This window comes from Durio zibethinus, chromosome 9, assembly GCF_047325235.1.
Source record: "Durio zibethinus cultivar Kanyao isolate XHJ-2024 chromosome 9, ASM4732523v1, whole genome shotgun sequence".
NCBI classification, from domain to species: domain Eukaryota; kingdom Viridiplantae; phylum Streptophyta; class Magnoliopsida; order Malvales; family Malvaceae; genus Durio; species Durio zibethinus.
In genome coordinates, this window is record NC_143170.1 from 8,748,729 (window position 1) to 8,764,186 (window position 15,458).

The following is a 15,458-nucleotide window of genomic DNA, read 5'->3' on the forward strand; positions in this document are numbered from 1 at the left end:
TTTGAAAAATGGAAGCAGATAAAATTTTCAACTACAGACATAAGATTCAGCCTAAACTACCAATTAGAGTTGAGCTGTTCTGGAAACATACCCAGGATTGTGCCATATTCAAATGATGAAAGTGGATCATCCGTTGCTCCCAATTTGAGAAGACGTAGCCATAATCCCTGTTAAAAGACTCAAAGCCCAAAATTTAAACCAAAAATATGAGAGAAAATAACAAAAAGACCACCATAACAACTTATGTTTATCACCTTGACATTATGAAACCAAGCAAAATATCTTTTTCCTTGTCTTGTTAGAAAAAATACAAATTAATGAAAGAAAAAGACAAGTGATACGTTTTGTCCATGCACTTCATATTTAAGAACAACCTGTTTCTCTCCAACACAGACAAAGCAAACTCTCCTACTGGTTGTCATAACAGCAAAGACACAATAATAGAGTATTACAATTTTGGCATAAGGTTGGCATCGTGAAACCAACCAAGATCTTCTCTTTTTTAAGAAATAATACAAATTAATGACGGAAAAGACAATTTTTTTTCTATTTTCAGATTTATATTGTAATGACAACTGGTTTCTCTCCTACATGTACAAGCAAATCCCCATCTAACTTTTGTGTCAACAAAGATACAGTAACACTGAAGGAATCAAATCAAATCAAATCAAACAAAAGGCGATTTCACACATCAAATATCAATCATAGACATGAATGAAACTAAAAAATTGGAAAAAAAAGTACAAAAAATCCCTAAAAGAGTACAAATTGAAAAGAAAAAAGTTCATGACCTTTTACCTGCAACTTAACTTTTATGTCCAAAACCATGCGCTCTCTTTCCGCCTGTAAAACAATGATAGTTGAATTCATGCAGTCATTCTAATCTTGATGCAAAAAAACTACTCAAACATCGGACTGATAGTGAAAAGAACTTACAGCCCTCTCCAATGAACTTACAGAAGGTGAACTGGAAAAGCAAGAATGACTTGTTAGGAACCAGCTTAACAAGTATGAGCAGGCACACAAAAAGTCTTAACTTACAATATACCTTGTAGTTTGCCTTCCTGAGTATTCAAAAGCCCCATTTGCTGCAGCAAGAATCTGCTTTCTCTTCTCTTCTTGCTCTTCTGTGCTAACATTTGAAGGGAACCTGTCATAGCTATATTTGGCACCTGATCCCAAAGAAATAAGAAAATGAGAAATGGTTATTTATTTACAACCTCACATGTATTTGTCACTTTGAAAAAGATTGATCTAAATGAATCAAGAAGTTTGACAAGATTAACACAGTTACCTGAAACTCCAAAATCTGGATCTGATATTGTTATGATCTCGGGCTGCAATGTGGAAGGAAGAATCGAAAGAGGATTTTGTCCTCTTCCAATGGCATCTTGTAATTTGTCAAGAAGATTATTATTGTTTTCATCAGAACCTATAACTCTCTCCAGATAATCCAAGAAACCGTGAGAATCTAGAAATTGTGCTATCTGCCCAAAAAATAAGCCAACGGTAACAACCAGAGATCAGCAAATTTTGAAAAAAATAAAGATTCTTAATTCACAAAAGAGTTGGTGCATCATGGAAGAAGAAACTGTTTATTAGAATTGTTTTAATTCCAGTACCAGAAATTTAGGATTTTATATTATAAATTCTGCTATTGTAATGTACAGGATGCTTGGAATTTCTGCAAATCCTGCACCTGGGGTAAAGTTTTATTGAGTTTAGTTTATTTTAGGAATTTCAGTAATTAGGTCTGTCTCTTCAAACCCAAATTGGTTATTCACTTGTCTAAAAGCTAGTTTTCAATGACGAATACTAGTCCTTGTAGGTCAGTAGAAGCCTAGATGCCTTAATAAATGCCTATCTAATCCTCATTTATAGTACATGCTTTTTTCAACGAAATTATTAGGGCATCTATGTCCTAATAAATACCTAATGTAGCTCTTGGGCCAAAAAATACCTATGTAGCTTTCATGTTTGGTTTGTTGAGGCATTGATGGCTAAAATTATTGAGTGCTCTCTTTCTCCTTTCTCTCAAGCTACACTGTTCTCAAGTTTACTCAATATAGCATAACAACAGCGGCCATAAACTTGCTTCTAGTTCTGCTGCAGCCAAAAATTTCAATAAAGCACCCCTCAATTCCAGCCCTCTATTGAGATCTAATTCAATTTAATTAAACCCTAATTGTTAACATAACCCTAATTATTTGATACCCCATCTATAACCTACCCTTTATGAACCCCTAAGTAAGCAAACTCCTCAAAGCTTTTGTACATCAAGAGCATCGACTTTATATCCACAATCCTAAACAATTAATTGTACTAAAAGAGTAGAATAATGAGTTAAAAAGAAGGGAAGCTGCTTTAAAAAAGGCAAACAAAACATTCTATTACAATATCCTTCAAAACTGAACCATCACTAACAGATTCATTAATGAAAGATAATAATAAGCAAGTAGACATAGCATCACCATAGGCTCCGCTGGCTGATTGGTTGATCTAGACCGCTTTTTCAAAAATGCTTGAGTGTTAAAGGCCTGAGTGGCATTGTTTTCCTAAGGAAAATCAATTCAACCAGGATACTCAGGTTAGATTGGTCCAAACAAGAAAAGCCAGTCCAAACAAGAAAAGCCAAACTCTTAAAAGATCAATGACAAAAAATTTCATACTATGAAATTGCGGTAGCCACCTAAGATAGAAGCAAAGAACTTTAGAAATATCAACCTGCACATACAAAGAATTTGCAAAACACAATAAATTTTCCATGCTAATCAGATATATAAATAAGAAGTCTTAATCAATGCTGAATGTTGCACAACATACAAGATAAGCATTTACAATAAAGTTTTTATAAAAGGTTAATCAAACGCATATTCACAGCTTAGTTATCAACTACAGAACAGAGGAGAGAGGGAAAAGAGAGAAAATAAAGGAAAAATGTAGTGAGAATCAGAAGCAGCCTAAAGAGAAATATAGGCAATTGGGGAAAAAGGGGGTAAATCAAGAGGGAAATATTTCTACACTCAAACTATTCAAATCTCAGTAATTTGCAATATGAGCTCCTCAAAAAAAATAACCAACCAAAGTATTCACAGATCCAAGCCATAAAACCCTAAGATAAATTCAACTCCAAAATATTCCTACTAAAAATAAATCCTAATAAAACTGTAAAAGCCAGTCCTCGACAAAGAGAAATGAACTGCAAATAGTTTTGAAGCATCAGAAAAAACCATTTGCAATTATTTCTGTTAACTTCATACTTCCACTCCACCAGCAACATAACGTTTTAAAACAAGAATAGCTCAAGCGATTAAATAATTGTCCAAAAGATAGTTTTTTCCAGTAAAGCGAATAGAGAAACTGTTGAAGAGGGATACAAGGTGAAACTTAATGTTATAAAAGCAATGTCTTAAGTTGCAGGCCATAAAACTATTCCTTAAATAATATAGATTTAAACGTAAATAACCACAGGAAATCTTTCTTATTTTTTCAATTAGGAGAAATCTTCGTAAAAACTTCAAAATTACAAAAGCAGAATTTGAGCCACATGCAAAATTCATGTGCATCACTAAAGGAGACAGCTAATTAAGTACATACATGGTGGTCATCTCACGTATTACTTCTAGAGGGAGAGAGACAGAGAGTAACATGGTAATTTCAAACATCAATGATGACAACATCAGTAATGTCAGCCTGGGATTAACATCCATCAAAGGTCAGAAAATGAGATCAAGCATAACCAGCATGAGGTAATTTTTTGCAGATAATTGCCTAATTTGATACTTATCTTTTAATCGGCAAAAAAATTCCCATGGTGCCCCTTTTCTCCTCTAAAAGTAAAATGAGAATGAAAAATGAACATATGCACTCCACATCGAGACAGCAACAATCTAAATCATATGTCACAAAACAGGACTATTGCAGTTAAAACGGAAAATTTGTATAGAAATGGATTACTATCTCGTAAAGATAAAAATATGAGATATTCTTTATGTCAATGCACTTAGCGTAAATACTTGCTATAGGAATGTAATATGCACTTCATAAACATTTCATGTGGCATCCAAGAATCACCTAAGCTGAAGGTCGTGATCTTCTCCCCAAGGCTTGTTGCTGATTTTAATATTCTGATCAGATGAACCACCTAAATCGGCCTTCAACTGATCTATCCCCACCACATTTGGATACAATAATTTCAGTATTTCACCACGCAATAAACTTAATTCTGGCTCAGGAATCGGTGGTATTTCTTCTGTCGTGGTGATTTGGTTGAACTCAAGATCCACGACAACTACCTAAAACAGAAGTCAAGTTGCAGCTTAAAATATCAAAGTAAAAGTTTCAACGAGAAGAAGATAAAATTACACAGTAATCAGTCACCAAATATTAGGTAGCAAATGCTTAAGCTAAAGAATCATATGGAAAATCACATAACTGAGATATTCTAATTTACATTGTTTCTCTAGCAGATAGAGAGCAAAACATGATATTATGAATACAGTAATGCCTAGAAAATCCCAAAGATAGAAACTGGATCCAAATCCCCACAAAGACTTAGTCCACATTGCTCCACTTGCTGATTTCCCCCTTTTTAGAAATAAAAAAGGGCAGGCATGGCATTGGAAGATATTGAAAAAGAGCCTAGAAAAGGGAATGAAGCTGGGAGGAAGATCTAAAATTCTAAGTTCCCATTTATGCTGCATTAGAACAAAAAAAAAATCTACCAGGAAAGAGAAAGAAAACGAAGTAATCAAGATTCTTAAGCTTATGATATCCAACATTCACTATCCCCATGCTTTTGGTAAAATAATGAAGTTTCTAGATTATGCTTCTGGTAAATTGGCCACTTTAACTCTTACTGCAAGTGAATAGAGATTGTTCTTTAGATAACTAACTTCATTTCATGTAACCCGAATATGTATAAACATATCAGAGTCATCCTAAATTATATAATGCAATACCTTTTTCCGTCAATCGGTTAAGCAATTATATAGAAGAAGAATTAGTTTAACGAAAGGAAGCAAGCATCCATTCAACTATATACTCCCTCTGTCCCAGGAAACTTGTCATATGTTGATTTTGCTGCGGTCAAATTTTTTTAACTTTGACCTCTATTGTTTTAAATATTTTAATTAATTCAATTTTAAAAAATATATATCTAAAAACTAGATCAAAGTTTTTAGAATTTTTTTTTCATATTTTTATCATTTATAAATATAAAATAAAAATGGGTCAAAGTTTAAAATTTTTTACCAATAAAATATCAACATGTGACAAGTTTATTTGGACAGAGGGAGCATCTTACAACTAAATGAACAGAACCCATGATTCAGATATTTAGCTTGACATCCAAAATCTTATAAGGCAATTACTCATCTTATCTATTTTCAAATTAAAGAAGCCAGAGGTCCGAAAAACACAGAAAGATACTTTTCTCTTAGTTCCACTGATGGTCCTTTTCAATGCTGTGAGCCCAATCACGTAAAAGTTGTGAAATGAGTACTCTGAAAGCTATTTTTGCAATGATTAAAAGTCTTAGATACCTATGGCAAATGCAACAAGCAGAAAGAAAATGAATTTCGAAGTGTTTTCCAAAGTCAATTTTCTTTCTGGTACAAGGGCTCTACAGTTCAAACCTAGGATCTCAACCCAAGCAGCCACGCCCCACTCCACCGTGGCTTTGGCAAAGTCATTTACAAAAATGGTTTATGAGAGGAAATATTGTGATCCAACAATAATTACTGAGAGCAGCATGCAATAAAATAATATACAAATACTACAGAAACAAACTGAAAATGAGGAAAAATTACATGGACATAATAAATACTGAAGTTCATGCAAATACTTACACCGTCCATAACAAGATTTGATGTATCAACTCCTGAATGGAGACCCATCATATAGGGTGTAGGAGCGTCAATGTAGTCTACTCCACTGAAAAACAGTAATGGAATGTAGACATGCTTCAGCAAGAAAAAAAGTTCAAGGATTAGATTATAGTTTACAAATCACTCATACAAGGAAACATTCAGCAGTGCTTATGTCCTATCTAAGCATATGAAAGGGAAAGGATGAAAAGATTAGTTGAGGATTTATCCATCATAGAACTGCTAGTTCCTACCAGTTTTTTAATTAACTAAAAGAGAAATGAGTCAAATAGATAAAACTTACCTGCCAACGAAATGGATAAATCAAATGGCATATGGCCTCTGATACTAGAGTTAAAACTGAATACCTGCCAGAAATTAAATAAAGTAAGGGAACTTGTTAATAGGACAAAAACCACCTGAAGAATTATGATGAAAATGGTGACTAAAAATCAACATCAAAGAAGATACTGACAATATGGATACAATTACATCTCTACATCTCTTGGCAGCCTTAAATACATTTTATCACTGCAACCACATCAGTACTAGGTACAAACAAAAAGATTTGAGTTACTGATCACTTTACCAAGGGTTTTTTTTTTTTTTTTTCCTTCTTTAAGAAATTCACTTGACCAAGTTTAAACAGAAGATAAATAAGAACAGTTTAATGAAACTTTTGAAAGTGCTTTTCTATACATTAAAGGGTCTCACAAGGAGCTCTAGCCTCTAGCACGACCTATAAGTAGAAAGAAGTGTGTCCCTTCAAAAACCCTATCTCTAGTATGCAATTGCTCAAACACTCTCAAGAAGAAGCGCACAGTAATTATAATTCATAAGCACAATGGAATCCGCATCAAGTTTGTGTATTCAACATGCTATGATTAAATAGAGAAAAACTGTAGAAAGAGCACAACTCCGATGGAAATAAAATGTATATGACCAAATTTAAGAAACTGAAAAAGGTTAACAGAAGTTATATTTTTCTTTGAAAAAGTCATGAGTGATATAAAGAGTTCATTCAACAGCTGTTATAGCAACTCATTACCATCCCATCAAAACTGCTAATATTTACAACTTGGTAAGAACTGAAAAGAATTCCCTCTTCTCTAGAGTTAGAAAATTACTTGTTTGATCGAAGCAAAATCCTCCTTTCAAGTAACACAGCTGTAAAAAGTTTAATCAAGTTGTCAACATCCAAACACTGTACCAAAGGCTGAAATGATATCTGCAGCAGTTGGTGAAATAGATGTCAGCTATTTGATCATTTACGTTTTTCTGTTCATAAATAATTACGTAGTAATACAACCAGCAAAAAACAGAATAATGCAGTTAAGAGAAGAAATAGAGACTCATACATCTGCATGAGGTAGACCATCTTTTGGAGGAGCCTCCACAGAAACCAAGCAACTGTCAATAGCAAATAAGACCCGATCTTTCCCAGGTGTAGGCAAAGGTACATTGGAGACCATATATGCAATAACATCCCACAATGGCTTGCTGAAATTGTCACAGAATTGACAACATTAAATGCACCAAAAGGAAAACCAGAATTTTATATCTCCATTGATCATGTAATATTATTCAAATATGTAAAATCATAAAGAAAAAAAAGGATGGATATAAAATACCGATATCATCTTGAAAACAAAAAGAGCCAAAATAAGCACTGGAACTATCCATGATTTAGCAACTGATCAGTTATACTTGCAAACAATTGAGCCCTTGCCCCTTCTATTATAATTTTGGGTTAATTAAGTATTAAAAAAAAAAAAAAAAAACCCTGTTGGTCTTTACTGGCACTTAGGTAGCACAAACTAAAACAACCCCATGTTGCATGTGCTAAGTTGGTGCCTAGATGGCAAAAAGATTCATACTATTAATCGATTTATTTTAAATCAAGATAATTAAAATTAGATTGGCCTAAACTTTATATTTTTTCTTGGCCAAAAAAAAAACTATATTTTTTCAATAAAAACTCTAAACAACCCTCAATATATCACAAAATAAAAAAATTACTATTGAAAGTTGAAGCTATTAAAAGTCCTCTTATCACAACTGGCAATTGCATGTCAGGCAGAAATAAAAAATAAAAAAAAAAGAAGAGCAACAGAAGCAAAGATGGAAGAAAGAGGGAAAAAGAGAAGAGAGAGAGAGAGATAGAATGAGTAAAAGGGGAAAAGGCATCTTCAACAAAGCAACTGGATGTCATTTGGCACATCCATTATAGGTTCTCATAATCAACATCGGAAACTGAAGGAACCGCACAGGATCTAGCAGCCTCGCATTAACTCCAATGTTGGAAGGTGTATCTAGGATTAGATGTGTAGATCTGGCAGCTATTGGCCCAGATCTGATATTTGACACCAATTGGCACCAGAAAAAACCCTAACTAGTCTTGGACAACACAAATATGGCACACATAACTCCGAATATTGTGTTTGCACTGGTTTCAGAATAGAAGGTGCTGATTTGGTGCCAAATGGCACAATCCAATGACAAACAGACACAAGTCTAACTATTGATGTCAGATCAGTGTAGTCTGGCATTTCGTCCAACATTGATGATAACAAATGAGAAAGAGAAAAGATGAAAATAGGAAAAATGAGAAATAAGAAATCAAACGAAGATTCATTAATATCTCAAAAGTGATCTATTTTTCTAAAATTTGGGAGAGACCAAAACTTTTAGAGATAAACCACGAAAAACGTGAATGCAAGTAATAAGAAATGATATGAGGGTTAATGAAATAGATGAAAAGGTTGTTTTTTATGCAAATGTGTGGCATAAGAATATTCAAAACTACAACCTAACATGGTTCCTTTTTTGGCCTTTCATACAGCCAACCCCAAAGTTGTGAGATATAAGGCTTAGTTTGTTGTTATTGTTGCAATGCAATTCTAATTTCAATTAAGATTAGATATGAGTTTATTAGCTTGATTAAGAAATAAATAAGTTACATCATTAAATTTTTGCACTGTGGCCACCAATCAACACATCTAGCAAATCATAATTAAAATTTTTGACATATAGGCACACCTTTTAAGACATGACATGGGCACCTATTCAACCAAGGAAAAGAAAAGGAAACAATTACAGTTTCCAAAACAAAATGATTTTGGTCCCACAAGCTATTTAGCGTATATGATAAATGAAAACTCACCTACTACCACTAGGGGAAAAGCAAAGCGCAAATAGCTCTTCTAGTGCATCCCGAAGGACACGAAAACAAGGTGAACGTGAAACAACACAGATACATTTGTCAGCAAATGAGTTTGTCGATATACGATAAGCTTCCGCAATGTCCTCACTAACTGGATCCCTAAATGTGATGCAACTGACATAAATTTTGGATCCATCTCCCTCTGCAGAAAATAATTCATCAAAACTGATGAAGTCAATGATTTTTTGGGGCAAAAAATAAACAATAGCAATTAAGCTTTACAGCATAATCACATGAAATGCAATCCTTATAATAAAGTAATAAACTAAAAAAAAAGTAAATCCTTAATCTGAAGTCATGAAACATGTAATTGTTTGAAAAAAAAAAAAAAAAAAAACTATAAACCAGGTAAACGTTTTGTCTAGTGACTGCTTCATCGAAAATAAACCCTACATATCCCTAGTTATCCCAAATGTTTCCCACACCAAATGATAGAACTAATTCTCAATTGTTGGAACAGAATTTAAACATTATAGGAGCTGTCCTCCATTTGGTGCTGGAGTGCAAATAATCCAACCACAAACCCTTTGCCAATATCCATCATCAATTGCAAAGGGCATAGATGCCAGGTTCAACATCTCTAAGCACCATGAGGCCCTAAAGAGAAAAGTGAAAACAATCTGATAAAAAAAAAAGATGGAGATATTGTCAGCTACCATCTAGAAAAACAAAATAAAATAGAAAATGCAGCAGAAACAGAAAACAGTTTAACTGCTGCCTGATTGTGAAGCCAGAATAGAAACACTCCTAGTGCAGTTTACTATCAATTTAGTCCTTGAGTGTGAACAATCCACCTGATCATCCATGAAATACTTTATTTCACTTGCTAAACCAATTGTTCAATAAAATTCATAGTCAGTCACAAGAAGATTGACACCAAACTCAAAATATAAAGCTTTCCCCAGATACCATGAGACATAAAAATGCAAACAGCAAGCAACAGATTTATATATGATGAACTGAAATGAATGTTGGAAAAGTTGTCAAAAGTCAGCCACTATCTAGGCAAAAGACTGCAAAAACAGCAATAATTCAAGAGCTGGAGTCCTCTAAATCAGGCTAAAGCGTTCCCCAACTAATAACACCTCCATCGTTACTTCATATTGATGGCAGTTGCAATCTGATGACAACATCCTCCATGACAACAACTAGAATTTCATAAGAACAAAAGTGCCAAACCTAGAACTTTCTCATCTTCTGGAAATAGAAATTTCAAAACGTCTAAAGATAGGGTGCATAGTATGGAGACCTATATTCATTTGCATGATCTGAACAAAGTTAGAGATCTGTGCCTTATGAATGTTGAGATCCACGGAACAAGAAATATATGTAGAAGAAAATAACCAAAATTACAAAATCATGGATTTGGAATACTAAAAACAAGGGAAGAGAAGAAATTAATACCACACATTTTGACAATAGCTCCAAACAGTCTCATCTTAACATGCCAATTTCAGAAGATATATGACAGTTAGAACCATATTAGTCAGCTCTGCAATCTCTCTACATAGTCAAATTGCTGATAGGATAAGCATGTCCTGAATGTTATACAAAGGCAATCTTCAAATTTACAATTTTTTTTCTCATTTAGACACTTGTAGTTAATATATAGTATATGCATTTTAAGCTTCATTCCGATTAAAAAAAATTGAAGCAGCACTTCCAGAAACACATATAATTTACCTTCAACAAATTATTGGCAACTTCAAACGAGAAATGTTTTGACATTGGGCATATTTGAGAAAGCTATCTGGTTTCTTTGGTGGGTTAAGGCTGGCGAAGAGAAGGCTTTATGATTTACTGTTATGGTATAAACAGATTTAGCATTAATAGAAGAACTCGGGTTTGCGATTGATGGAATTTCTCAATGGTAAAACATTAGATGAAAGCGAGAATTATTATTCCGGAATTTTCATTATCAGAAAATATTATGATTTGCTTGTGGGAAGGATGCATATTAATGCAAGGGCAGTTAGTATTTGGTAACTAGGTTTTGGACTAAGGTTAGACTACTTAAGGACTTCAAACGCTAACAACATTGAGTTTTATGAAGAAGAAGAGAGTCAATACCTAACTCCTAAATGGTTAGGGAAATTAAATCCCCTGCGGAAGTAAATACTAAACACCAATAAAGAAATATTTCCAGTCTACGAAAATATGTCCTCGTAGGACTTTTTGATTCTTTATATGTTGAACAATAACAGCTTCACTATCATATGGAAGTGCAAAATATTCAAAAAATTTTGATTTTTTTAGGGTTCAACTGGCAAGTATGATTTAATGTTTATATATGTATGGATGAGGTTTTATAACAATGTCAATCGCTTTAAATCTAGAGATGGGTTGTAATCCTCAATTTGAGACAAAGGGAAATTATTGATAAGACTCATGTTCAGGTTGTGAACTATTGTAGGAGGCAAACTTGCCTAGATTTATCCTATGTCCTTTCTTATTCACATTCCCTCTTTGTCCTTCAGTTTCTTGAAAGTCAAAACTGATCAACTTCAAAGCAGCCAGAAAAGTGCATACAAATCTGAAATTGAACCCAGCCTTCATCACCAATATTCTCTCCTACCAACACATTCTTTCCCAAACCTAATCCTAATCCCCAACTGAAATTCTGGAATTTGAAGATCCAAGGACTGTCTAGAATCAGAAGTTAGATTATGTATTCACTTTCTTAGAAGGCCTAAAGCATTAACAGTATTAACTTACTAAGTTAGCTTGAAAAGTGTTTCAACCACCACTACAATAAGGAGGAGAATTTTAAGATAAACATTGCAATTAAGAGACTCACCATTTACTTAAAAAAGAAAGATAACACTAAGTGCTGGCCAAAATGGTTACGGTTGACTAGGTTCAAAGAATGGGTTCCCTGAAAGTCACAATGCAAAATATTTATGGAAATAAAACCTATTCATCAAGCAAACTATCTTTCCAGTTGCCACCTTTCTTTCAATAACTTGCTGTTGCTAAACTGGGACTTGATTTCTTTGACATATCTTCCTTTCTGCTCCTCTACATCTCAAATTTCAGGAGCTATAAGTGGTTTTTGTTCCTTCACTTTACATAAGCAGATGAGGAAAATTATAGCTTGTGAGTTGTGACATACTTTTCTGTTATTAGACTGGCTTGTTAACCATGCAAAAACTCAAGCAATGAGCTATAAAAGGGAAGTCAGAAGAGACAACATATCATTTGAACCGTCGATTTCTATCAAGCAGTTGTCCAGTAGTTTTTGCATTACACTAATTTACACAAGTAAATTCAAAAATCTCTCCAAGTTACAATTATTCCGTTCTATAGCGATTCAAGTTTACTGAAAAGGTAAGCAGAACCTAGCCAACCAACCAATTAACTGAATCCAGCACCATTTGACAAGGCCATATCATCGACATTATACTAATGGGGCATGTTGGGGGCATGTTGCAATCATGCAAGAAGGACATTAAGCTCTAAGAAATTCTCATTCTATGAAAGAAAGAAAAAAAGAATCTACTCCATGAAAACAAAATCCTCTTCATTGCAACACTAACTACTAAAAGTTCTTGCATAAAAAAATAGAGGATAACGCATCATACCGGTCAAAACAATGGGATAGCTCCGCGGATAAGTTGAGGGATCATTAGAATCAAAGCCTGATGAATAGAACTCCACCCCGGCAGGCAAAACACACTGCAAATATAAGGTTTCAACATACAAACCGCAAGAATTGGGAAAGCAATTTATAATTCGAAATTATTAGGAAGCTGGGGACTTACGGTTGGGAGCTGAGGAGGAGGCGGCGGATAGAGGGAATGATTGGGAGCCGGATACTGGTCAAGGAGAGAGGGCAAATACATGTACTCAGTTCCATGGTACCCTTTCGTCCCGTCCAGCGTTCGAATCTCAGGGCCGAGCCCGCACACCACGAAGTACTCAAATATTCTGGCCATATTTTGTTTTTATAATGATTGGATCTGATACTCGGCTGGTTGGTTGCTATGGTTTTCAGATCTGGTTTGCATTTTTACTTCTCTTTCTAAGTTTTTGGAGAAAACATGGAGAGGCTTTAGGGAGACTAAGGAAATTTAATATACAAAACAGAGAATTACAAACGCACTCGTTTTTTATTTATGCACCCCACTTTTTTTTTATATTTTATAATTAAAATTATTAAAATATTCATTTCACAATTTTTTTGCGAGAAGTCATTATATTTTCTTACAAATGTTTTTTTAAAAAATTCATAATATTTTTCGAAAATATATTTTTAAGTGTATGTACTAACTTTCGAATTAACGGATAAAACCTGAATCATAAAAGAAAGAAAGAAAATGATTAAAAACAATGGCTAAGGGTTTTTTAGTATTTGCACTCAAACACTCAAGCCAAAAGTCGATTCGAAAAAAGATAAGAAACAGTAAGTATAAAAGTATGAAATATCTTATAATACTTAAATGACCCTATTTATAGTTGAAAGTGAGGGATCTTAGAGCAATTTAGGCCGCTCGTGGTTAGCCTTATGATCAAGATGACTTGACTGGTTGAGCTAGCTTGAATACTGATCATCCATTCAATGAGTGACAAATCAACATAAAAGGAGACCTTTTGGATAGATTGATGAGGTGGCTAAACTGATGTGATACTATACATGTTAAGTCAGACTGACATATCGATCGATCCAAAAATCATAAATCCCTTTGGTTATCTACCGGCAATCGTTAATGAAAAAAATGCCATTTTGCCCATTAAACCTAAAAATGCCTTTAACATTTTGTTCTCCCACCAAGCAATCTAAGTATCAAATTATTGAATGTAGTCCTAATCGATCTAGCTTATGTCAATATGATGCGTACTCAATGGTGTCAAGCTTAATCTTGAGAGTGGGTTTCAAAATTTACATTTAACTAATCCGACTTGAAGTTATGGAAGTGAATGACTGGATGCCAAGGTGGATGAGGGTTAAACCAAACTAATTTATTAGTGATTATCAACATACCTTGTACATGTGAAAAAGTTATATTTAACCATAACTTGATGGCCTATTGTTGCTTGGGCCGACGTGAGACTTATTTTTTTTATTTTAAATTTGATTTTTGACCTAATGTATGGTTAACCCGATGTGTCACAAGTGTTTTACTAATATAGGTAGGCAAAATGACCTATTTACCTTTCTATTGTTTGAAATGGCATTTAATAAAAAGAAAGAAAATTGGGCAATAAAAATTCAAAATTGAAAATGTGAAGGATCGTCATTGGTAACCATTGTGCACATGTGGTATGATCTGAAGCATTCATCTGGTCCCTCTATTGGCTATATAAGGCCTCTATCTCTCATTTTACAATTTTTTTGCCTCTATCTCTCATTTTACAATTTTTTTGCTCTCATGTTGATATATTTTTTCTGACCTTAAACTTTTTAATTTTACCTCAATTGATCTTTTTGTCTTTATCTAGTTCGGTATGTCTCTTTTCCTTTAATTATGTCTTTTGATTCAAGTTCTGAGAGTTTCAAGGTAAGGCTAAAATGAGGTTAGCTCAATCATTAAGGTTCAAATGATAAAATCCCTTTTATGATTGTAGGAAAGGATTATAGTTGAGCTACTTTTTGATTGAATCCAATGTCTACTGAATATTAGAAACGAATTAAAGATAATGCTCGTATTAGGGAAAAGTAGGTCTATCATAGGATGGAAGAGTTTATTGCTACAATAGAACATGATCTTGAAAATTCACTAATTCCAACGTGAAAAGTCAGTTTAACTTTTTTGATTGACTTTTTTCTTTTGCTCATTCTTTTCTCCCTCACCCTTTTTCTTCACTCTCTTTCAACTTTTTTTCCTATTTCTTCTCCTCAACGAAAAGCTTTTACTTTTATCTTTTTTTTGACAAGTTTTTAAACTGATCTTAGGTTCTAACCCTAGTCCAAGCTTTTTGTCTAAAGAGACTTTTACTTTTTTTTCTTTTTTTTTTAAAGTGAGGGAGATCTCGACTTTTTTTTGGGTGTGGCCCCCATTTTTTCTTTAGAGATGAGTCATTTAGGGATGAATCCTCGAAAAATGAGTAAAGTTCAGATGAAGAACAAGGGGAAGGGTTTAACTAAGTCGAAGAGGAAGGTGAAAACAAAGAGAAGGAAGTCTCCCCATAAATGTGTTAGAACAAGTCCTTTTTTATACTCTTTACGACTTAAGTGTAATTTCTAAGGATGTGATGTAAAGCTTGAAAGGTAACGACAACCGCAATTACTGCCATAACATATGTTATTTGCATCACATCCATTTTTGAAAGTTTAGATTTGACTTTCCTAAGAAATGGTACAACATAGTAAAGTCGACCACCAATGATCGAGTTACTACTTCTTTAGATTCCTACCTCATTTAAGTGTA

The 15,458-nt window shown here is 33.8% G+C and overlaps 1 protein-coding gene across 3 annotated transcripts in view; it reads right to left on the reverse strand.

The window, feature by feature from the left end:
* Positions 1-13,174, reverse strand: part of LOC111310736 (DENN domain and WD repeat-containing protein SCD1-like) — a 30,786-nt gene extending 17,612 nt beyond the window's left edge. Inside the window, exons 1-17 of one of the 3 annotated variants that reach the window (XM_089765795.1) lie at positions 12,852-13,001; positions 12,672-12,765; positions 9,803-9,884; positions 9,615-9,710; positions 9,031-9,232; positions 7,226-7,367; positions 6,995-7,095; positions 6,172-6,235; positions 5,850-5,963; positions 4,075-4,295; positions 2,670-2,724; positions 2,472-2,555; positions 1,295-1,487; positions 1,049-1,172; positions 937-967; positions 799-843; positions 92-167 (exon numbers count right to left, since the gene is read on the reverse strand). In XM_089765795.1, the coding sequence (XP_089621921.1) occupies positions 92-167; positions 799-843; positions 937-967; positions 1,049-1,172; positions 1,295-1,487; positions 2,472-2,555; positions 2,670-2,724; positions 4,075-4,295; positions 5,850-5,963; positions 6,172-6,235; positions 6,995-7,095; positions 7,226-7,339 (1,222 nt within the window). In that variant the 5' untranslated portion in view covers positions 7,340-7,367; positions 9,031-9,232; positions 9,615-9,710; ... (1 more) ...; positions 12,672-12,765; positions 12,852-13,001. Of the gene's footprint in view, positions 1-91; positions 168-798; positions 844-936; positions 968-1,048; positions 1,173-1,294; positions 1,488-2,471; positions 2,556-2,669; positions 2,725-4,074; positions 4,296-5,849; positions 5,964-6,171; positions 6,236-6,994; positions 7,096-7,225; positions 7,368-9,030; positions 9,233-9,614; positions 9,711-9,802; positions 9,885-12,671; positions 12,766-12,851 lie in introns of all 3 variants that reach the window. The other 2 variants (XM_089765794.1, XM_022910153.2) reach the window with 2 other exon arrangements.
* Positions 13,175-15,458: the final 2,284 nt, after the last annotated feature.